Source organism: Jaculus jaculus, chromosome 1 (assembly GCF_020740685.1).
Source record: "Jaculus jaculus isolate mJacJac1 chromosome 1, mJacJac1.mat.Y.cur, whole genome shotgun sequence".
NCBI classification, from domain to species: domain Eukaryota; kingdom Metazoa; phylum Chordata; class Mammalia; order Rodentia; family Dipodidae; genus Jaculus; species Jaculus jaculus.
Genome location: NC_059102.1, coordinates 224,024,463 through 224,046,596, shown reverse-complemented (window position 1 = coordinate 224,046,596; position 22,134 = coordinate 224,024,463). Strand labels below are relative to the sequence as shown.

General features: G+C 51.1%; 1 protein-coding gene across 1 annotated transcript; it reads right to left on the bottom strand.

Moving 5' to 3' along the window:
- Positions 1–3,347: 3,347 nt before the first annotated feature.
- Positions 3,348–21,544, bottom strand: Il12rb1 (interleukin 12 receptor subunit beta 1). Its single transcript, XM_045142495.1, has 15 exons — positions 21,487–21,544; positions 18,979–19,096; positions 18,186–18,352; positions 17,201–17,334; positions 16,428–16,461; positions 15,793–15,918; positions 15,025–15,107; positions 13,684–13,911; positions 10,347–10,509; positions 9,694–9,831; positions 9,191–9,346; positions 5,212–5,346; positions 4,852–4,948; positions 4,325–4,406; positions 3,348–3,838 (listed from the first exon to the last, which is right to left on the bottom strand). Exons 1-15 carry the CDS (start codon positions 21,542–21,544, stop codon positions 3,614–3,616), a joined length of 1,944 nt encoding a protein of 647 aa, XP_044998430.1. The 3' UTR covers positions 3,348–3,613.
- Positions 21,545–22,134: the final 590 nt, after the last annotated feature.

Here is a 22,134-nt window from a genome sequence, read left to right as displayed (position 1 = left end):
AAGATCCTGAGAAGAACTGGTGACCTAGGATGAGGTGGGTTGGAGGAATTGTCAATTTGTGATATTTTCAACTTGAGACCATCCCCACAGTGAGTCAATGTGCATCTGTGTTCAGCAGGCGGAGGATGGAGGAGCAGTACCTGGCATGTGTAAAGGACTCGCAGAAGCTGGGCATGGTGGCACACACCTTTCATCCCTGCACTCTGGAGGCAGAGGTGCATGGGTCGCTGTGAGTTTGAGGTCACCCCGACAATACATAATTAAGTGAATTTCAGGTCAGTCTGGGCTAGAAAGGGAGACCCTACCTCAACAAACAAACAAACCAAAAGCAACTCTTAGGGTTGGAGAGATGGCTCAGGGGCTTAAGGAACTGCAAAGCCTAATGACCTAAAACCCATGGAAAGCCAGATGCACAAGGTTGGCTTATGAGTCTGCAGCTAGTTGGCAGTGGCTAGAGGCCCTGGCACATCTACACTCACTCTTTCTCAAATAAAAATATTTTAAAAACATACAAATACGAGTTAACTGCTATTTGATTGGTAAAAGCGACTCAGACATCTTGTGTGCTCCCCAGACACTGAAAAGCTGGCAGACAGGAGGAGTGGGAGTGGCCTTGACACTGGAAAAGCCACTGGAGTTTCTGGGTGTATCAAAGTCCACAGCCCACAACCTCCTCAGTCCCCAAAGAGAAACACATCCCACCATTTCCTGTCTGGCCAGTAGCCCAAGTGCCAGGCATGGGCAAAGCCTCCTTTGAGCTGGGGAACCTTCCAGGCCTTAGGGAAGCTGGTGTTTGGGGGTGGGAGGGAATCTGTGGGGTTCCTGGGGTGCAAACAACACAACTTCTTCTCTTACAGAAAAAGAGCTCAGAAGTGGAAAAATCAATATGACCAGGTATGGTGGCACATGCCTGAGATCCCAGCACTCGGAAGCTGAGGCAGGAGGGCCATGAGTTTGAGACCCTGTCTCAGAAAACAGACCGTGATTGATCCAAAGTGCACACAGCAAGCCAGCAATGAGGGAGCCAGTGAGGGAAGCTTGCTAGAAAGAAGAGAGCTCAGGGTGCCTGTCCTGTCCAGTTGCTGGCCCAGACTTCCTCTGGTGCATCTGAATGACAAGGTTGATGGCCCAGTGGCCTAGTTCCTCCTGTGAACCAAGCCCTGTGTGGCCTCAGAGTCAGCCTCCCCTGGCCGCGGGCGGTAAGATCCAGTCCACCGAAACCCAGCCTGAGGCTTGGCCACCCGCTAGTGAAACTGTCAGTTTCCACCATGAGAAAGTCCCTCCAGGAGATGGCGGAGGCAGTACTGGTGGAATGGATTAGCGGGGAGGGGACCTTGGCCTGTTTCCCCACCTGTCAGCTAGTAGAAACCCACAGCCTGTCCTTGGGGAGGGAGGAATCAGGTCCCCAAGGTCTCTAAGATCCTCTAGGGCGTCCTGTTCCTCTTAAGGAGAGGATCATCTCTCGGCTTGGTCCCTGAGGCTGCTAAAGGACCAGTTCTGTTTCTGTCCCTACATCTCCACCAAATTGTTCCTGCTTCAAGGGCTTTTGCATGGGCCTGACACCTTCACTCTTTCCTCTCATTCAGACCTCAGCCCCAATGCTACCTCTTCCAAGAATTCCTTGGTGACCCTAAATGATCTCATTGCTGTGTTTGACCCTTATTATTTGTGGCAGAAAAGTCATACACATCCTTTTTTTAAAAAAAAAAAAGAAAAAGAAAATTTATTTATATTTGTTTATTTGAGTAAGAGAGAGAAAGAGGCGGGGAGGGGAGGAGGGAGAGAATGGGCATGTCAGGGTCCTAGGGAATCAAAACTGAGTCCTTTGGCTTTGCAGGCAAACACCTTAACCACTAAGCCATCTCTCCAGCCCTCAACTCTACAATTTCTATTTGTTTTTGGAATTTTCTTTTGTTCCTAGAGACTAGGACAGAGGAGTTTCCTGTGAGAGCAGGGTGCCAGGAGGCCGAGGTGATGGGAAGCTTAGACCTTAGACACAGGTAGCTGTTCTGCACTAATGCCTGGCCATCCAAGACCTTTCTGGTCCCCATTCCAGGCTGGTAGCCTGGCCAGTTTCTGGAAGGTGCTTCATGGAAGAGTGTCACCACCCAGCTTTCCTGCCACAGAAGCCACCACAGGGACCAGGTACATCACAACTCCCAGATTTGGTCTTGCTCGAGCTGGAAATGGGGATAGGGTGCCAGGCTACAGGCTGGGGTCCAACCTCAAGAGGCAGGAAGAGGGAGACAGAGGCAGATCCATGGAAAGAGTAGCCGATGGGAGGTAACAGCCCCAAGCCCACCATAGCACCCCAAGTAATTTCCATTTTTGTCTACAACAAAGGTGGCTTTTTGTTGTTGTTTGTTTTTGCGAGGTAGGGTCGCCCAGGCTGACCTGGAATTCACTATGTAGTCTCAGGGTGGCCTCGAACTCACGGCGATCCTCTTACCTCTGCCTCCCAAGTACTGGGACTAAAGGTGTGCTGCACCATGCCCAGCTTTATTTTTTTATTTTTTTATTAACAACTTCCATAATTATGGATAGTAAACCATGATAATTCTCCCCCCGCCATGCCTAGCTTTTTGAGGGCGTCCCTCTGCCTGGCCTCATTACCTCTCCCCGACTCTCCAGAATATTAACGTCTCCATTTCACCCACAAAGAAACGGAGTCACACAGAAACCCTGGCTGTACAGCCTGGCCAGATACACAAAGTGGCCCATGCATCAGGAGTTAAAATAAAACACAAAAACTCCAGGCAGGGGAGGCTGAGTGCTCAAAACTGTCACCCCGCAGGGGAGAGACTGAGGCAGTACCACGGAGTCTTCCAAGAGCCGGTGGCCTCGAACTCACGATGATCCTCCTACCTCTGCCTCCCACGTGTTGGGATTAAAGGTGTGTGCGCCACCACGTCCGGCCAGGCTCTAAATCTTGATTCCAGGGGCTTTCGTGGGGAAACTGAGGCCAGCGAGTGCGGCCGGCCCGCAGCATTCGTCACGAGGTGCTGGCTAAACCCGCGGGCCTACCCGGGCACGCGCCGCCGCTGCCCCCTGGCGGCAGAGGCAAGAAGTCCCAGCAGCATCAGACCTTCCGGCCACGCCCACCTGTCAAGCCCCTCAGGCCACGCCCCGTCGCTGTAGGGCCCCAGACCCGCCCAGAACTCCCCGCTATCCTCCTGCCGCCTCCTACCCAGAGCCAGGAAGACCGGCTTGAGTCACGGGGACACCGGGAAAGAAGTTTATTAAGTCGTGGCCCCAGTGGGGAGACTGAGGGGAGGGCGCTACGCCTCCCACCCTCGCTTCTGCGTGAGGTGCGGGTGGGGTCCGGGCGTACGCTAAGCAGCCCTCGGCCTGAGCCCAGCACAGGAGGAAGGGGGGACACAGGAGGAAGTGAGGGGCACAGGAGGAAGGGGGACACAGGAGGAAGTGTGGGATCACAAAGGAGGAAGTGGGGGCCAAGGAGGGCTCCAGTCACCCAGGCTCTAGGACAGAGGCCGATGGATGACAGGTGACCTCGGGCATGGCCACTGGGGCCAGTTGACCACGGCTGGTTATACAGTAGGCACCTAACTGGTCCTCGTGGGGGCTGTCATCAGTGGACGGGCCTGGCTCTGCATCAGCTCGCTAGGTCCCAGGGTCTCCAGCCTTGCATGAATGCCGCCGTCGGGCTGCTGTCCATTTGTCCTTGGTCCTGTCTCTGATCATCCAAAAACGGTTCTGTGTTCAAGGCTGGCTCAGGGGTATCCTGGGGCAATTCTTTATCCAAGGTCATCTCCACCACAAAGGTCTCTTGTTGGGACAGCACCTCAGGAAAGTCCCCTGGCCTGGTCCACTGCCAAGTCTGAAAGGCAGACAGAGCCAAGACTAAGTGAGGCTGAGAGTGGGTGGAGCCAATGTCATGGGTGGGGCCGAAGGCGTGGGTGGAGCCTGTTTTCCACCCTACAAGGCGGGAGGAGCTAGGTCACTGCTGGCTTCACTTTAGGGAGGGCCTGTGCCTCAGCGATCCCCATCACCCTGTCTAGACAGGTGTCCCAACTTTCTAATGTTAGGGTGTTACAGAGTCCTGAAGCCTGGTAAGCAACGAGCACGTGACTCGAGCCCAGCCAATCAGTGTTTCAGCTGCTCTGGAATGAGCGTACCCTGGGCCAATCAGAGGCCGCTGCGGGGAAGCTGCTGGGAAATGACCCAAGTGACACCAAAAGATCCCTCTCCGGACCCTGGATTTACCAGATGCATTTACATCCGGTCCCCTTCCTCCACAAAGCTGGGGAGAATAAGGGAACTTGAACCCATAACCGACAGCCGGAAGTTGCAAAGGATCAGTTACCTGCTTGCACTGGCTGCGAGGGAACTCTACAGCTGAGCTGCCGCAGGGTGTGGGCAGGGGTGGGCACAGGTGCCAGACGGCCCTGGGGACACGGGAAGGAAGGTCACAGACAGTATTTCTACCTCTTCCTTTTCTAATTGTTCTGATTTTTTTGTCACCATTGCACTATAAAGGGTGTGAGAATGTGGATGGTGAGAGACTCTCCAGAGCCTGAGGTCAAGCCCCACCTCACCCCCACGGCTAGGTGGAGCCCGCACCCTAGGGCTTTGCTTTCCTCATCAACTAAATAGGCACAAGTACCTTTTTATCTTTCTTTAATATTTTATTTGCAAGCAGATGGAGAGATAGAGAAAAAGTAAAAGAGTAGCCTCCTGCCACTGCAAACAAATTCTATACATATGTGCCTCCCTGTGCAGCTGGGTACTGGGGAATCGAACCCTGGTCGTTAGGCTTTGCAGGCAAGTGCCTTAACCAGCCCTAGTGTATTATTATTGTCCTACAGTAGATGGAGGTGGGGTATGAGTTACCTGTTGAGACCCAGGTATCCGAGGCTACCCAAAAGGAGGACGCTCACGAAGCTGCCCAGACATGTGAAGAGGACTGACCAGTGGGAGATCTGCACCTCTGGGGGGGGGGGGGAATTCAGGTTGGAGGAGGGTCACCCCGCACCGTGGCCCAGAGGTAGGTAGGAAGTGCTTCCTGCAGGAGCTGAGCTGGGTTTTGCAGGATGTCTAGGAGTTTGACAATTGCAAAAGCAGACTTTCCGGGTAGGCAGGGCTGGCCGGAGTGTTGGTGAGGGGGGAGGAAGCCACTCTGGCAGGTTTTGTTCTTGGGCCATGGGAAGGGAAGGCTGGGGCTTACTGGGTCAGAAGGGGCCCTGCACTTACCCAGGCGGAAGCGCTGCGGGGAGCTCCAGGCGCCGGGTCGCCAGGCAGCGTCTGCGCGCACCTGCACGGAGTAGAGCGTGCCCCCGCGCAGGTGCCGCAGGGTGACGCGGGTCTGCGTGGGTGGCAGGAGCCGCTCTGCAGGGACAGTCAGCATGCACCTTAGTGAGAAGCCTGGGTGGGCCAGGCACCAAACTCACAGCTAATTAAGATGTCTTCTGGGCTGGAGTGATTGCTCATTGGTTAACATGCTTGAGTGCAATGCCTGAAGACCCAGGTTCTATTCCCTAGTACCCAGGTAAGCCACAAAGTGGCACATGCTTCTAGAGTTCGCTTGCAATGCCTAGAGGCCCTAGAGTGGCCATTTTCTCTCTCTCTTTCTCTCTCCCACACTCTTTCTCAGATAAATAAGAAAATATTTTTGCCCATCAGGGAAATTTAAATTAAAACTACTTTGAGATTCCATCTCACTCCTGTCAGAACGGCTATCGTCAAGAAAACAAATGACCATAAATGCTGGCAAGGATGCAGAAAAAGAGGAACCCTTCTACACTGTTGGTGGGAATGTAATTGGGTACAGCCATTGTGGAAATCAGTGTGGAGGTTCCTGAGACAGCTAAAAATAGATTTACCATATGACCCAGCTATAGCACTCCTAGGCATATATCCTAAGGACTCATCTCATTACCTTAGAGATACTTGCTCAACCATGTTTATTGCTTCTGTATTTATAATATTAGGAAATGGAACCAGCCTAGATGCCCCTCCACAGATGAATGGGTAATAAAGATGTGGTACATTTACACAATGGAGTTCTATTCAATGCTAAAGAAAAATTAAATTATGAAATTTGCAGGGAAATTGATGGGTCTGGAAAGGATTATGCTAATGAGGTAACCCAGGCCCAAAGAGCCAAATGTGGCATGTTCTCTCTCATATGTGGATCCTAGCTACAAATGTTTAGACTTGTGTGGGAGCTGGAACCAAAAATCGGTAGCAGAGGCCAGTAAGCTAGAAAAGGGCTATAAGGGAGGGAGGAGAGGGAAGGACTTAAAAGGATGGCACTGTTTATATGTAAGTAGAACAGAGTACAGGGAGTGGAATAGCCTAGGCAAGGCCAGGGGAAGAGATTGAGTAAAAGAAAGGTAGGGAGAGGGTCAATCAGAATTCAAGATATTCTGAATAAGATACATGAAAGCCTACTTTTTTGGATAATGGCACATCCAGAAGCCATAGACTGACTAGAAACTTTTCAGTGCCAGGGATGAGATACTTTTCCAGTGAGTTGTTGGCAGGGAGGTCCCTGTTGCCTCCAAAACATTACAGGTTATTGCCAAGGCCCTTGGTTTCCCACCAGAAACAGATGGTAAGACCCTACTGCTGAAGATTCCACATACCTGCACTGCAAGGTCACTGAGAAATCAAGCTGGGGCTGAGCTGAAAAGCTCCCTATAGAACAGCTGACTGGAAGAAGCTGCACTGCATGCAGCCCCATGGGAAATAGAAGTCACCAGTGGTGAAAACAGTGGACACTGGAAGCTTCAAGTTTAGCCAGACAGGCCAAATGACCTAACGTGTGTAACAGTGGCATGTGTGTTCTGGGGAAACCAACTGCTCTTTAATTGGACTGGATGCACGGTACTGAAAACCTAATCAAAAGCCTATGGCAGGGGAGGTCATGAGTCTTAGGGGTGTAAAGCTTGCTCTTATCTGGCTAAATGCATATATTATGCTCACCAAACTGCTCTGTAAGCACTACACTTAATGTTCATATTCATATACTAATGCTACTCTCACTTCTGGTTAGAGAAGCTTCTCTTTTCAGATGGTAGTGATCACTGGGATGACCCAAAAGGCAACATAGTGCAGAGAAGAAGTGGTGGAGGAATGTTCAGCACTGAAACATCTCACACCCTCCAAAGCTCAGGGTCCATTGCAGAAGAGGTGGTGGAAAGCATATAAGAGCCAAAGGAAAGGTACCACTCTTTTTGTTTTTTTTAAAGATATGTTTTATTAGAGACAGAGAGTGAGGGCGAGAGAAAGAGAGCAAGAATGGAAGCATCAGGGCCTCTAGTCACTGCAAACTAACTCCAGATGTATGCAGCACCATGTGCATCTGGCTTACATAGGACCTGGAGAATTGAACCTGGGTCCTTAGGCTTCACAGACATGTGTCTTAACCCCTAAGCCATCTCTCCAGCCTGGGTACCACTCTTTACAATGCAAATGTCCAGACAGAAATTGGCCTCAATATCCATGACCTCACAGTGCCTAGTAATACCTTCACAAGACCTTCCTAATAGGAGGAAAAGAAAATGACATCAAAATAAAAGAGAAACTAATGGAGAGAGGGAGGGGATATGATGGAGAGTGGAGTTGTGAAGGAGAAAGTTGGGGAGGGGAGAGAATTATCATGGTTTATTGTCTGTAAGTATGGAAATTGTCAATAAAAAAAATTATACATAGGGCTGGAGAGATGGCTTTGCAGTTAAGGCGCATGTCTGTGAAGCCTAAGGACCCAGGTTCAATTCTTCAGGTCCCACATAAGCCAGATGCACATGGTTCACATGCATCTGGAGTTCATTAGCAGTGGCTAGAGGCCCTGATGTGCTCAATCTCTCTCTGTCTCTAATAAGTAAATGAAAATAAAATATTGAAAAAACATACATAAAAAAGAAAATATTTTTAGAAATTAAGAAAAAGGGGGGCTGGAGAGATAGCTTAGTGTTTAAGGTGCTTGTCTGTGAAGCCAAAAGTTCAATTACCCCAGACCCACATAAGCCAGATACACAAAGGTGGGCATGCATCTGGAATTCATTTGCAGTGGCTAGAGGCCCTGGCAGATCCATTCTCTCTCTCTCTACCTCTTTCTCAAATAAATAATAATAATAATTTTAAGTTCAAAAAAGATGTCTTTTTATTATTTTAAAAATATTTTATTTAGGGTTAGAGAAATGTTACAGTTGTTTAAGGCGCTAACTCATGTTCAACTCTCCAGGTCCCATGTAAGCCAGATGCACAGAAAATTAGTTGTGCAATGTCACACCTGTGCATAAGGGGGCATACATATCTGGAGTTCATTCGCAGTGGCTGAAGGCCCTGGCGTGCCCATTCTTTCTCTCTCTGCATTTCTCTCTCTCTCAAAATAAATTTTAATTTATTAAACAGCTTTAAGCTACTTATTTTGGTTTTTGTTTAAAAATAGTTTTGTTTATTGATTTGAGAGTGGAGCCCTTGGACCCAAATAAATATTTATTTATCTGTGCATCTAGCTTTATGTGGGCACTGGGGTATCAAACCAGATGTTAGGCTTTGGAAGCAAGTGCTTTTAATCACTGAATTGTCTCTCTAGCCCACCTTGAGATATTAAAAAGGGTTCCCATTCAAATGCTCAGTGAAGTGGGGGAGGCAGCTGGGTGGGTGAGGAGCTTGCCACAAAGTGTGAGCACTGAGTTCAGATCCCCAGGCCCCAAGTCAATGATGCCTTTCCTGATGCTAAGCACCCATACCCAGCTCTCACCTTATCCTCATTATCATCATTATTATTATTTTGAGTTTTTTGAGGTAGGGACCCACTCTGGCCCAGGCTGACCTGGAATTCACTATGTAGTCTCAGGGTGGCCTTGAACTGCCTCTGCCTCCCGAGTGCTGGGATTAAAGGTGTGTGCCACCACACCTGACTCTTTCCACCTTATTCTTTAAGACAGGGTCTCACAGTAGACTTAGAGATCATGGTTTCAGCAGGACTCTGTAGCCAGTGAGCTCCTGGAACTTCCTGTCTCCACTCTCTGGGCATGATTACTTGCGTGCTAGGGATTGGACCAGGTCCTCACACTTGAGCAGCAAGGGTTTTTCCCACCCAGCCGTCTCCCCAGTCTTGTAACAAGAAAGCTAAGACCCAGAGAGGGACAGCTCTGGGCCCAGGATCACACAGCAAAGCTGAGCTCAAGCCCCACTCCCTCTTCCCAGTGGCCCTCAGCACCTGTCACCTGCTTGCTGTCCTCGTCTCGGCAGCGTAAGACATACTGTCTCAGGACCCCGGGGCAGGTGCCCAGCATGGACGGTGACCACTCCACAGACACGGAATCTTTGCTGTGATTCTTCACTGAGACGTGGTGTGGGATCCCGGACTCTGAGGCTGTCACCAGGAAATCATCACCATTGCACTGGCCATGTTGCCAAGGAGAGGTACAGAAGCCAGGAAGGGACCATGTGACAGGACTGAATGTAGTGCCTCAAGCCTGTGTTCCAGCCCTCAGGAGGCTGAGGCTGAAGGGTCACCAAGCATTCTAGGCCAGCCTGGGCTACAGAGTGAGGCCCAGGCCAGCCTGGGCTAGGAACAATACTCTCCCCCAACCGTGTCTAGAGTCCACTGAGCTGACAAGAGCCAATGTCATCTTCCATCCAGGACCTCACGCAGCAGCCGCCTCTAGATACTTCCTGCCAACACCCAGGGAGACAAACCCACAAATCTAAGCCACTCACCGTTGCCCCCAAAGTAGTAAGCAGTAAGGACTGTTGACCATGACATGAGCTTCTTGGGACGTAGTGCGGCAAAGACGGCCATGCGGTAGCACTCCTCCCGCCCCAGTGCCCCCGATGCCCAGCTCCAGCTGTGGGTCGCTGGAAGGACAACCCAGACCCAGGCCAGTAAATGAACCGTGGTCTCAACTATGAATCTCTGCACTAGCTGTCTGCTTGGAGCTCTTAGAAAACTCCTACTCATGCTTCAAAGCCCTTACACCACTGCCTCCTCTCCCAGAATCTCTTACATCTCTGCCCATGGCCACCACCACAGCCTGGCCCTTACTACATGAGGGGCAGGAGGTCTGGGTGCAGTTCTGCTCCCTGGGGCTCAGCAGAGCCCAGGCTGGAAGCCACAGAACACCCATCCCCTTTCCTTCCTGAGGCCTCATTAATCTGCCACCAGCCTAATGATAGATGCCACCTTCAGAGGTGTGGATATTTAACACACAGCCTGGGATGTGAGAGTCATTATGAACCAGGTGTCACCTGCCAGGGTGAACCTAGCATGTGCAAGCCTGCACAGCTGTCAGCTTGAGCCCCAGGCAATGCCTGTGGACAGTCCCTGGAGGTTGGAGCCAACCAGGTGTGATGGTCAAGCAGGGGTGACTTACCTGTTCTGACTGGGTCCCCATCATGGGGCACCACAAAGGTGCAGTTGGCATGGCTCTGCTGGCTCTGCAGCTGCCACTCAATGCAGTAGGAGGCATGCAGAGCATGGGTCGCCCAATGCAGGGAAGTCGTGTTGCCTTCCACACTGATGTTCAGGGTCCCTAGCTCTGGGAGGAGATAAGTGTTACATGGGGACAGGTGCCCGCTTGACCCACCTTTTCTGTCCCCCTCCCGCGTAAATCACGACGACTATGTCTAGCTCTGCTGATAGCAGCTAGTATTTATTGAGCCCCAGCTGTATGCTAAACATTTTCCCTGTAAAGCCTGTCATAGCCTCATTTCACAGATACAAAACCTCAGGCTCAGAGAGGGAGTGCCAAGAGCCCACACCACCCAGCAGCCATGACCCAGCCAATCCAGAGTGAGCAGCATGTTGTTGTACCACCCTGCCAAGTGGCTTTACCTGTCCCAGCCCCATACCCACAGCCTCTGGGTGCTGGGTGCATAGACACAAGATGTCCAGTCATCAAAATGATCAATGTCTGCCAGGCATGGTGGCACACACCTTTAATCCCAGCATTCAGGAGGCAGAGGTAGGAGGATCACTGTGAGTTTGAGGCCAGCCTGGGACTACTACAGAGTGAGTTCCAGGTCAGCTTGGGCTAGAGCACAACCCCACCTTGAAAAACAAAACAAACAAACAAACAAAAAAGGGGGGCATTTGACTGCAAAGCCAAAGGACCTAGGTTTGATTCCCCAGAACCCACTTAAGCCAGATGCACAAGGTGGTGCATGTGTCTGGAGTATGTTTACAGTGGCTAGATGCCCTGGTGTACTCATTCTCTCAAATAAATAAATAAATTTTTTAATATTAAAAAATAAAATAAAATGAACCAGGTGGGGTGGCCCACACCTTTAATCCCATCACTTGGAATGCAGATAGGAGGATTGCCATGAGTTCAAGGGTACCCTGAGACTATAGAGTGAATTCCAGGTCAGCCTGGGCTAAGGTGACACCCTACCTTGAAAAACCAAAAAAGAAAAATTAATTAATTAATTAATTAAAATAAAATAAAAACATATGGCTGTACTAGGCTGTAGTGTGTCACTTAAAATTTTATTTTATTTCAGAGAAAGAAGCAATGAGAGAGAGAGAGAGATGGGCTGGAGGGATCTCTTAGTGGTTAAGTACTTGCCTGCAAATCCAAAGGACCCAGGTTTGATTCCCCAGGACCCACGTAAACCAGATGTACAAGGCTGGACATGTGTCTGGAGTTCATTTGCAGTGGATGGAGTCCCTAGTACCCATTCTCCTCATCTCTCTCTTAAATAAATACATAAATAATTTTTTTTCTTTTTTTTTTTCCCTTCAGTTGAGTTTCCTACATTTGGGGAAATTGCAGGGTCAGCACATCTAGAGTGCAATGCCTTGCCCTGGGAAAACCACCGTAATGATCATAATATGTCCATAAGTATATAAAAATTTCAGGCTGGAGAGATGGCTTGGCCCCCAGGGCATTTGCATGCAAAGCCAAAGTACTCAGGTTTGACTCCCCAGGACCCACGTAAGCTAGATGCCCAAGGGGGCACATGTGTCTGGAGTTCCTTTGCAGTGGCTGGAAGCCCTAAGTGCCCATTTGCTATCTGCCTCTTTCTCTCTCCTTTCTCTCTCTCTCTCAAATAAATAAATAAAAATATTTAAAAATAAATAAGTAATTTTTTAGCCAGGCATGGTGGTGCACACCTTTAATCACAGCACTTGGGAGGCAGAGGTAGGAGGATCGCCATGAGTTCAACTAGAGTGAAACCAGAAACCCTTTTTGGAGGTAGGGTTCCACTCTAGTCCAGGCTGACCTGGAATTCACTATGGAGTCTCAGGGTGGCCTCGAACTCACAGTGATGCCCGGCCTTAGCCCTCCATTTAAAAAAATATATTTTTTTAAATGTTAAATTTATTGCTGGGCATGGTGGCGCACACCTTTAATCCCAGCACTTGGGAGGCAGAGGTAGAAGGATCACTGTGAGTTCGAGGCCACCCTGAGACTCCAGAGTGAATTCCAGGTCAGCCTGGGCTGGAATGAGACCCTACCTGGAAAAACTAACCAACCAACCAAACAAACAAACAAAAATGGAGGGCTAGAGAGATGACTTAGCCATTAGAGCACTTGCCTGCAAAGCCTAAGGACCCATGTTTGATCTCTCTCCACATCCCACATAAGCTAGACACACAAAGTGGCACAAGAGCAAGGTTGCACATGTGCACTAGGTGGCGCAAGCATCTGGAGTTCAATTGCAGGGGCTGGAGACTCTAGTGTGCCAATTCTCTCCCCCCACCCGCCTCCCTCCCCCCCCCCTCTCTCTCTCGCTGTCACTTTAAATATACATTATAGAGAGAGAAGTGAGTGACTGAGTATGGGTGGGCCAGGGCCTCCTGTAGCTACAAACGAAGTCCAGATGCATGTGCCACTTTGTCTGGCTTTATGTGGGTCCTGGGGAATCAAACCCAGGCTATCAGGCTTTGCCAACAAGCCTTTAACTTCTGAGCCATCTCTCCAGCTCCCGCTCAGAATTTTTCAAATATGTTTTTCAATTTTAATATATTTATTTACTAGACAGAGAGAGAGAATGAGCACACCAGGTCCTCCAGCCACTGCAAATGAACTCCAGACACATGAGCCACCTTGTGTATATGGTTTATGTGGGTCCTGGGGAATTGAAAATGGGTCCTCTAGCTTTGCAGGCAAGCACCTTAACTGCTAAGCCACCTCTCCCCTTCCCCACTTAGAATATTTTTTAAAATTTTTTGTTCACTTTTATTTATTTATTTGAGAGCAATAGACAGACAGAGAGAGAGAGAACGGGCGTGCCAGGGCCTCCGGCCACTGCAAATGAACTCCAAATGCATGTTCCCCCTTGTACATCTGACTAACGTGGGTCCTGGGGAATCGAGCCTCGAACTAGGGTCCTTAGGTTTCACAGGCAAGTGCTTATCCACTAAGTCATCTCTCCAGCCCAGCCCACTTAGAATTTTTAACTATTACATAGTACCATTACAAATCTTGATACCTGCAACCTGCATTTTTTTGTTTTTTTTGTTTTTCAAGGTAGGGTCTCAATCTAGCCTAGGCTGACCTGGAATTCTCTATGTAGTGTTAGGCTGGCCTTGAACTAGTGGCATTCCTCCTACCTCTGCTTTCCAGGTGCTGGGATTACAGGCTTCTGTCGCCATGCCCAGCAATACCTGCATTTTTGCCATCCCTTAACTTAGCCACCACCTTTATTTTCCTTTGGTGTCACTGTAACAGCGCCCAGGCTTTGCACCAGGGAGAAACCCCACGCACCTGGGAGGTCCCGGGCAGGGATGTGCCAGGTCTGGTTGGGTCCTGAGCCGAAGCGGCTGTGGGACAGCACGCGCAGGCGGTAGGCAGCTCCAGAGAGCTCCAGTGTGGCCCTGCGCACCCTCCTACTGATGCTCGCTTCACAGCAGCAGGATACCATGTGCACATGGACAGTGTAGTTTACCAGTGTGGCTTCAGCACAGCCCTCAGGATGTTCCATCTGCGGCAGCTGGGAGAACAGGATGACAGGACATAGCTAGGGACCCCCACAGGTGACACATACCAGAAGTCAAAGCGGTGGTGGTGTCCTGTCCCCCCCCCCCCCGTTGCTGGGAAGGGGTGTGTTGTGGCCAACCTGGGCTACAGAGTGAGATCCTGTCTCAAGAAAACACCCCAGTGTGCAGAAGCTGTCCTCACACAGCAATCAGAGTTTGTGAACACCTGAGTCACACTTCCCCTGCTCTCAACACTCCGTGGCTCTCTGTTACCTGCACTGGAATTGTGGTAATGTGTGTGTGCACGTGCATGGATGGTGTGTGTGTGTGTGCATGCATGTGTTTGAGCACACAAGTGTCATGACACCCATGTGAAGGTCACAGGTTGATCTCAGGGTGTTGGTTCCTCTCACCTTCCACCTTGTCACAAGGTCTCATTTTGTTGCTGTGAAGGCCAGTCCAGCCCACAGGATTTGGGGTGCTCCTGACTCTAGCTACCAGTGTCCTAGGTACACTGGATTAAGGAAACATGTGCTAGTTTATGTCAGATTTATTGGGGTTCTGAGGGTCAAACCTGTGGTTACCAGGCTTGCAGAGCAAACACGTTTTTAACCACTGAGCGAGCTCCCCAGCCTGTTTTTATTGGGGGGATTTTTGAAGCAAGGTCTCACTTGCTCAGGTTAACCTGTTTTTTAAAATTTATTTATTTATTATTTTTATTTTACTTATTCATTTATTTATTTTGGTTTTTCGAGGTAGGGTTTCACTCTAGCCCAGGCTGACCTGGAATTCACTATGGAGTCTCAGGGTGGCCTCGAACTCATGGTGATCCTCCTACCTCTGCCTCCCAAGTGCTGAGATTAAAGGCATGTGCCACCATGCCCGGCTATTTATTTTTAAGTCAAGGTCCTACGGAGCCTACACTGACCTCACTATGTAGCCAGGCTGGCCTTGAACTTGTGATCCTCCCTGCCTCAGCCTCACAAGCACTGGATGACAGTCATGCACACCCAGCCAGCCTTCCAAGTACACCCCCCAGCCCACCTCTCTCCCACCTCCACCTCTTCTCTTTTTCTCCCACCCTGTCACCCACAGGGTCACCCACAGCCCCGCCCTGGTCCTGTTACCTGCCCGTGTATGGTGACCTGCCGCTTCCCATTGCTGCCCAGTGGCTTCTCTAAGAACTGCACTTCAGGCAGGGGGACAGTTTCTGTAAGGAGAGCAAAGCAAGTCTCAGACACTGGAAGGAACTGGCCGAGACAGGCTGCTCCTTCTTGGCCAGTGACAGACATGGTGGCACCACCAGAAGTGAGGTCACTAGACCTGCACGCAGAACAGACAGGTGGAGGCCAGAACCACACCTCCCTCCACAGTTTGAAGTCCGGTTTTTATGTCCTCACAGCCTAGGGTTAAGGACAGCAGCCTGGGTCACAACCCCAGGGGGTTGGCTGTGTGCTACACTGTGGTCTAGCCTGCTATCTCCCCTCTCAATCCTACAGGAAGCAAACAGAACCCCAGGACCATATCACGAGGGCTCGATCCTCACTTCTTCCTTCTCCCTCACCTCTTTTGTTTTGAGGTGCCAGTGGTGGGACCAAGGGCCTTGCACATTGCTAAACACTAGCTGTACCACTGGCTCGCATTCTCAGCACCTGCAGCCTTATTTCTAACGCCGCAGCCTATGTCAAACACTGCTGCCTTATTTCTCCTTCCTCCCTCTCTTCTGTTCCTTCCTTCTCTTCCTTCATTCTAGACAGGGTCTGGCTATGAGCCCAGGCTGGCCTCAAGAATGCAATCCTCCTACCCCAGCCTCCCCAGTGCCACCACCAGCCCTACTGTCTTATTATAGCTGATGTCTGTCCTCTGCTTCCGCAGTACCAGACCCTCTCTCTCACCTGGCGGAAAGCACGCTGGGTCACTCCAGCTACTCCATGGACCTCCTGGGGCTCCTGACTCAAGACGCCTGCGCCGGAACTGGATCTCCTGGGCCACGTCCTTCTCCCAGGGACACAGACAGGACTCTGGACACGGGAAGGGCACATATCAGATTGGCAAGGGGAATTTATCCAGTGTACCATTTTGGATCTCCAATAGTCTACACAGCCACGTGCCAAGGCCCTGAGGATACAGCTGGAGGAAGCCAGTCCCTGTCCCCCTTGGTTCCTCCATCACCCACTTTTTTTTTCTTGTTTTTTTTTTTGAGGTAGGATCTCACTCGAGCCCATGCTGACCTGGAATTCACTCTATATTCTCAGGATGGCCTCTAACTCATGGCGATCCTCCTACCTCCACCTCCCGGGTGCTGGGATTAAAGGCGTGTGCCACCGCGCCTGGCTTTCCATCACCCACTTTTGCTTCTGCTTTGGGTTTGCGTCCCACCCCTGTCACCCTTAAAATGTGACCTGGGCCAGTGGCTTCTTGCTTACTGACAAAAACCCAAATGTGGCCACAGGGCAAAGCAACAGGCCCCCTGCATACAATTGGTACACAATTAATGCTTGGAGTTCTCCCATGACTGTTATGTCCTCACCTGAGGGACCATCCCTCTGGGGTCCACAGTCACCCTAGAAAGAGACCAGATTTACACATCATTTTACACTTGGGTGCTAAAATAAGAAAACCAAGTAGGTTTAATTATCTTCATTTTCTTTTTGGAACAGGCTCATGATGTGTAGCCCAGGCGAGGCTGGAGCTTGGGATCTTCCTGCCTCAGCCTCCTGACTGCCAAGGTGACAGGTGTGCTCATCCAGCCCTTCTCCACCAAGTTATCTCATGCCAGTGACCTGAGGGGGGAGCTGATGTGGGACTGGAGAGTGCAGTGGGGCTAAATAGCTGAGGAATGAATGAGGGAAGGCAGGAATAAGTGAGGGGAAGCATGAAAGAATCAGTGAACACAGGACCGAGTGAATACAGGAGAGTGAATGACTGAGTGAAAGCAAGGGTGACTTCTCAGAAAAGGAGGCCCCCACAAGCTGTTCCCTGAAAGGAAAAAGTTATTCTACCAGCTTAATGGGCAAAAGCATGGAGTTTGGGCTGGCATAGAGACTGTCACTGTGGAGGTGACAGAAGCAGGAGGTTGGCAAGGGGGCAGAGGACCAAGATGCCTGCTGGAGGGCAACAGGGATTCCTGCAGAAGGCAGGGGATGGTCAGGGGACACTCGGGGGCTTCCCATATGATGAGAGTGAAGGCCACTTGGGAACGGTGCCAGCTCTTGAAATAGGGAGCAGAGTGGGGGACGTTGAGGATGCCCACAGTGAGGCTCATATGCACGTTATACCTGAAAAAGAAAAAAACGAACTCACCCACTTCCAAGCGCTGCTGGGGGTCCTCCGTCGGAACTGCACTTCTGCGCCAATCTGGGGGGTCTGCCACGCCACGTGCAGTTGCCCCGCAGAGCCGATCACGTCTATCTTCCTCGGGGGAGGGTCGAAGAGAACTGCAAACACATGGGCGCCAGCCCACACGTGTGATTGATGGGTAGCTCCCCACCTCTAATCCCAGTGAGGAGGGGCGTGGCTGGGAGGTGGAGCCCCGCCTAGAATCCCAGTGAGGAGGGGGCGTGGCTGGGAGGTGGAGCCCGCCTAGAATCCCAGTGAGGAGGGGTGTGGCTGGAGGTGGAGCCCCGCCTAGAATCCCAGTGAGGAGGGGTGTGGCTGGAGGTGGAGCCCCACCTACAATCTCAGTGAGGAGGGGTGTGGCTGGGAGGTGGAGCCCCGCCTAGAATCCCAGTGAGGAGGGGCGTGGCTGGGAGGTAGAGCCCCACCTAGAATCTCAGTGAGGAGGAGCGGCTGGGTGGTGGAGCCCCACCTACAATCCCAGTGAGGAGGGGGCGTGGCTGGAGGTGGAGCCCCGCCTAGAATCCCAGTGAGGAGGGGCGTGGCCGGGAGGTAGAGCAGGCCTGGTGTCCTGGGTTCTATGCCCCACATAGACATTTTGCTTTGTAATACTGTTTCAACTAACTACTGAATATTTTGTCCCCAGTCTATTTCCTGCTTGTCCTGAGTACCTCCAGCTCCCGCCCCTTCCTTGGCAGCCTCCCCACATCCGTCCCCAGGCCCACAGCCCACACCCCACACACGCACAGCAACATGTAAAGCTATGAAAACAGACGCCACCCAGAAGCAGCCTGGGCTTCCAGCAATAGGGGACTCGTAGGCACAAAGCAGGAGCTTGTGTGACCATGGCTAAAAGTATCAGCCACCCTCCCCGGGGTACAAGATGCCCCCCAGCTCAGGACTGGGGACTAAGGCCTTCTGTGAGGGTGACAAGGGCGGGCAGGGTGCTGACCCCAGTTGTAGAGATTCAGGGTTATTTCCGGCGACTTTTCGGTCCTGTTCTCCAGCCGGGATTCCACCCAGAGTGTGACATTGGACAGCACATTGATGTCCTGGTCGGTGAACTGCACCAGGGTGGCCGAGCCCGCTGCAAAGTGGCAGCAGCTCCTGGAGCTGACACTGCTGGAGAGAGAGAGAGTTGGGATGACTGGGATGTGAGTGGACCAGGGAGTCTGCACCCACACCAGGGACTGAGCCCAACAGCCTTCCTTGTCCCCCAAAGAACTCTAGACCTCATCCAGACTGGGGACTTGAGGGGAGTGCACTATGATTCATCCAGTATGGGTGGTCACAGATGGAAGGAAGGAAGGAAAGAAGGAAGGGAGGGAGGGAGGGAGAGAGGGAAGGAAGATATAAGTGATGAATGGATGGGTGAGTGGGTGGATGGAAAGGTGGATGGTTAGGTGGGGAGATGGATGGAGGAGAGATAGGTGAATGGATGGATGCATGGATGTATCGAGAGCTGGATGAATGGATGGATGATGAGTGGGTGAGTGGATGAATGGGTGAACTAATAGGTGAAAGGATGAGGGCCAGTTTGAAGATGAGGGAAAGATCAGGACCCATCTGGAACCCACCCACACTGACCCCCCCTCTTCACTTGCATTTAGATGAGATACAAAATTCCCAAAGGCCTAATGCTGAGACCAAGGTTACCCAGTCTATATCAGAATTAAGGGCAGCAGGCAGCAGGAGGGTAAATGCTGGGTGGTGGGTGAGTGTGTGGGGACAAATAGAGTCATTACCAGCCCCTCAGGAAGTGGCTGACCCCAGCAAGAGTTCCCTCATACTCCCAGGAGCACTGATAATGGCCTTTGCTCTCCACTCGGTAGCAGCGCAGGTCTCTGGGACCAGATACAGCACCTGCAAGAGAAGCTGGAGGTTTGGACCACATTGCTCCTCTCACCCTGCCCAGAGCAGCAGAGCTAGGAGACACACATCAACCAGCCTCATTTAGGCCTAAATCTCTGTGCAGGTTCTGGAATACCCATTTGCCAGATGTTTCTTTCTTTCTTTTTCTTTTTCTTTTTTTTTTTGAGGTAGGGTCTCACTCTAACCCAGAACTCAGGCGATCCTCCTACCTTTGCTGGGTTTAAAGGTTTGTATCACCATGCCTGGCTTTGTTTGTTGTTTTGTTTTGCAGTGCTAGGGACAAGATTTTACCAGTGAGCTGCCTCCCAGGTCCTGTGATTTTTTTTTCCTGTGTTTTAAAAATTATTTTATTTATTATTATTTTTTGAGGTAGGGCCTTGCTCTAGCCCAGGGGGACCTGGAATTCCATATGTAGTCTCTCAGGCTGGCCTCAAACTCACAGCAATCCTCTTACCTCTGCCTCCTGAGTGCTGGGATTAAATGTGTGTGCCACCACGACCTGCTTGTCTGCTGTCACTGCCTTTTTTTGGGGGTGGGGGGTTTCGAGGTAGGGTCTCACTCTGGTCCAGGCTGACCTGGAATTAACTCTGTAGTCTCAGGGTGGCCTTGAACTCATGGCGATCCTCCTACCTCTGCCTCCCAAGTGCTGGGATTAAAGGCGTGCGCCACCATGCCCAGCATCACTGCCATTTTTGATGTGGGCATTCCCATAAGGATTCAGTCTTGTGACTCAGTATCCGTGGGTGGGGGGAGATCTGCCAGACTGACAAGCTAGTGATGGGGAGGCAGAGATAGATGAGTGGATAGATGGGTAGATGGATGGGTGGGTGGATGGATGGTTGGATGGGCGGACAGATGGATGGCCGGGGATGGGTAATGGGCAGGCGGCAAGGTGTGTAGACAGTATGAGCACTCCTCTGCAGTTTAGCAGAGTGAGCCCATTGCTCATAGTGTGAGGCCAGGATCACATGCTTCTCTTCATGGTCCTTTAGCTGCCTGCAGAGCTGGGCAGTGCTGTTTTAAGAAGCACCACTGCCTCCATCCCTACCCAGATGCAGACTGAACTGTACTTAACCCCTCCTAAGTGGAGAGTCCCATCAGGCTCCATTCACTGTCCCTAACTGCCTTTCCCAGGTCTCCTGTGCAGACAAAGGCCTTGGCCCTCAAGGCTGGCAGCCAGCACCTTCCCAACCATTTTGAGACTTCTGCCTTCCCAAAAGGGTCATGTGGCTGAAGTCCTCGTCTTTCAGATTGGCTGGTGTGTGACAATCACTTGCTAAGGATGTTAACACCTCCAAGACAGACACTGCTGGAATGGTACCCTCTTTCGTGTATTCCTTCAAGGTTCAGGAAGTGGCCATGGTGTCTATTTTCACTATAAAGCCACGCTGAAAAGTATATAGTGAATTCCAGGTCAGCCTCGGCTGGAGTGAAACCCTACCTTGAAAAGCCAAAAAGAAAAAGAAAAGAAAGAACCACAGGAGCTAGGGAGATAGCCACACAAGCATGAGGACCTGAGTTCACATCCCCGGCACCCATGTAAAATGCTGGGTGAGGCCCCATGCTCCTGTCACCCCAGTACTCCAGAGGTGGAGGCTGGAGTGGTGATCTGGTCTGCCATACACTCTAGAGTGGCATTTTCCAGTAGGTGTGGCTTTGGATTCCCACACAAGAATTTGCCAGGAATCTTCACACCACTGAAAATCTTGGGGAGTAAGATGGCACCCTAAGAATCTGCCCCACTTGATCCAAACTTGAGGGGGTGGCCATAGTGTCCTCTGCATCTTCCACTTCTCTGTGGTGACAGACGTCTGCTCAGCACCCTGAAACCACTTCTGTCCTCCGTCGTGACCAGAAGGCTGACCCTCTAAAGGGAATCAGGGTCCCATCTCCGCTCTAGGTCTCCAAGCCCCTGTACCCTCAGAAGGCCCGGGAACCCTTCAGTGTGGGCTGCATTCATCCCATGGAGCAGGAGCAAAGGCCACCCAATGTGGGTCCCCAGTTTACAGAGCAACAGAGAGGCATAGAAGTTGCCCAACATCACACAGCAGCCTCAGCAGACCCGAGGTGAGCACAGAAATCTGTCGATCCTCAGTGGAATCAGCCCTACCAACCCTGCCCCCCAAAACAGGCATGTGGTCAGTGCTGTGCCTGGCTGTGGCATGCTCCGAAGGCAGCAACCACATTGGCCATGTCTGTTATTTCTTTAGCTTTTCTTATTCAATTCTGGAGAGAAAAATCAATACAGGGAGACACCCACATATGAACCCCACAAACACTTGTCACCAGCATTCCATGTGACAGATAGAAAGACCAAGGCCCAGACAGAGGGAGCCAGACCTGAGACCCTGGCCCACAGACAGGAGCTATGGGGGACTCACCGCCCAGTGCACACTGAAGAAGGATGAGGAGGCTCAGGCTGGTCCCCTGCAGCTCCATTGGGTCCATAAGAAGCTCCTGCCCCACCAATGAGGCCCCAACCACACTGCCCTCTCTCTGGGACACGTTAAAGCTGAGCAAGGGAAAAAAAAAAAAAAAAAAAAAAGATCAAAGCTGAAAAAGAAAGAAAGAAAAAGTCACAGAGCAAGTTAAAATGAAAGAGAAACCCAGGAAATCAGTTTGTAGGTGGGGGCCATGCCTGGGCTGCAAGCCAGCTCCAGGCAGCAGTGCCTGAGTTTGAGAGTCTTTTCTGGTGGTGTTTGGTGTGTTTGCTTTCACTATGAACCTCAGGTAGACCAGGCTGGCCTTGAACTCATGGCAGTACTCTTGCCTCAGCCTCTCATGCGCTCCTGGACTACTGGTGGAAGCCTTTATGCCCAACTTTTCCCTCCCTCCCTTCCTCCCTTCCTTCTCTTTCTTTCTTGTTTTGAGACAAGGCTTCATGTGCCCCAGGTTGGCCTCAAAGTCCAGATCCTTCCACCTCTGGGGAAAACAGATGGAAGCCACCACACCCAGCTTAAATTGCAGCATAGAGTCTTTTTTCTTAACATTTGGGAGACTGAGGAAGGAGCATTGCTGTGCACTTGATG

Excerpts from the sequence above, each read along its gene's own strand:
- Il12rb1 (XM_045142495.1), bottom strand. The coding sequence starts at position 21,544 with ATGGAGCTGCAGGGGACCAGCCTGAGCCTCCTCATCCTTCTTCAGTGT. Across the intron at positions 10,510-13,683 it reads CTGCCCGGGACCTCCCAGGT|CTAGGGACCCTGAACATCAG; the intron begins GCGTGGGGTTTC and ends CTCCTCCCAGAG. Across the intron at positions 3,839-4,324 it reads CTCGCAGCCAGTGCAAGCAG|ACTTGGCAGTGGACCAGGCC; the intron begins GTAACTGATCCT and ends TCTGCCTTTCAG.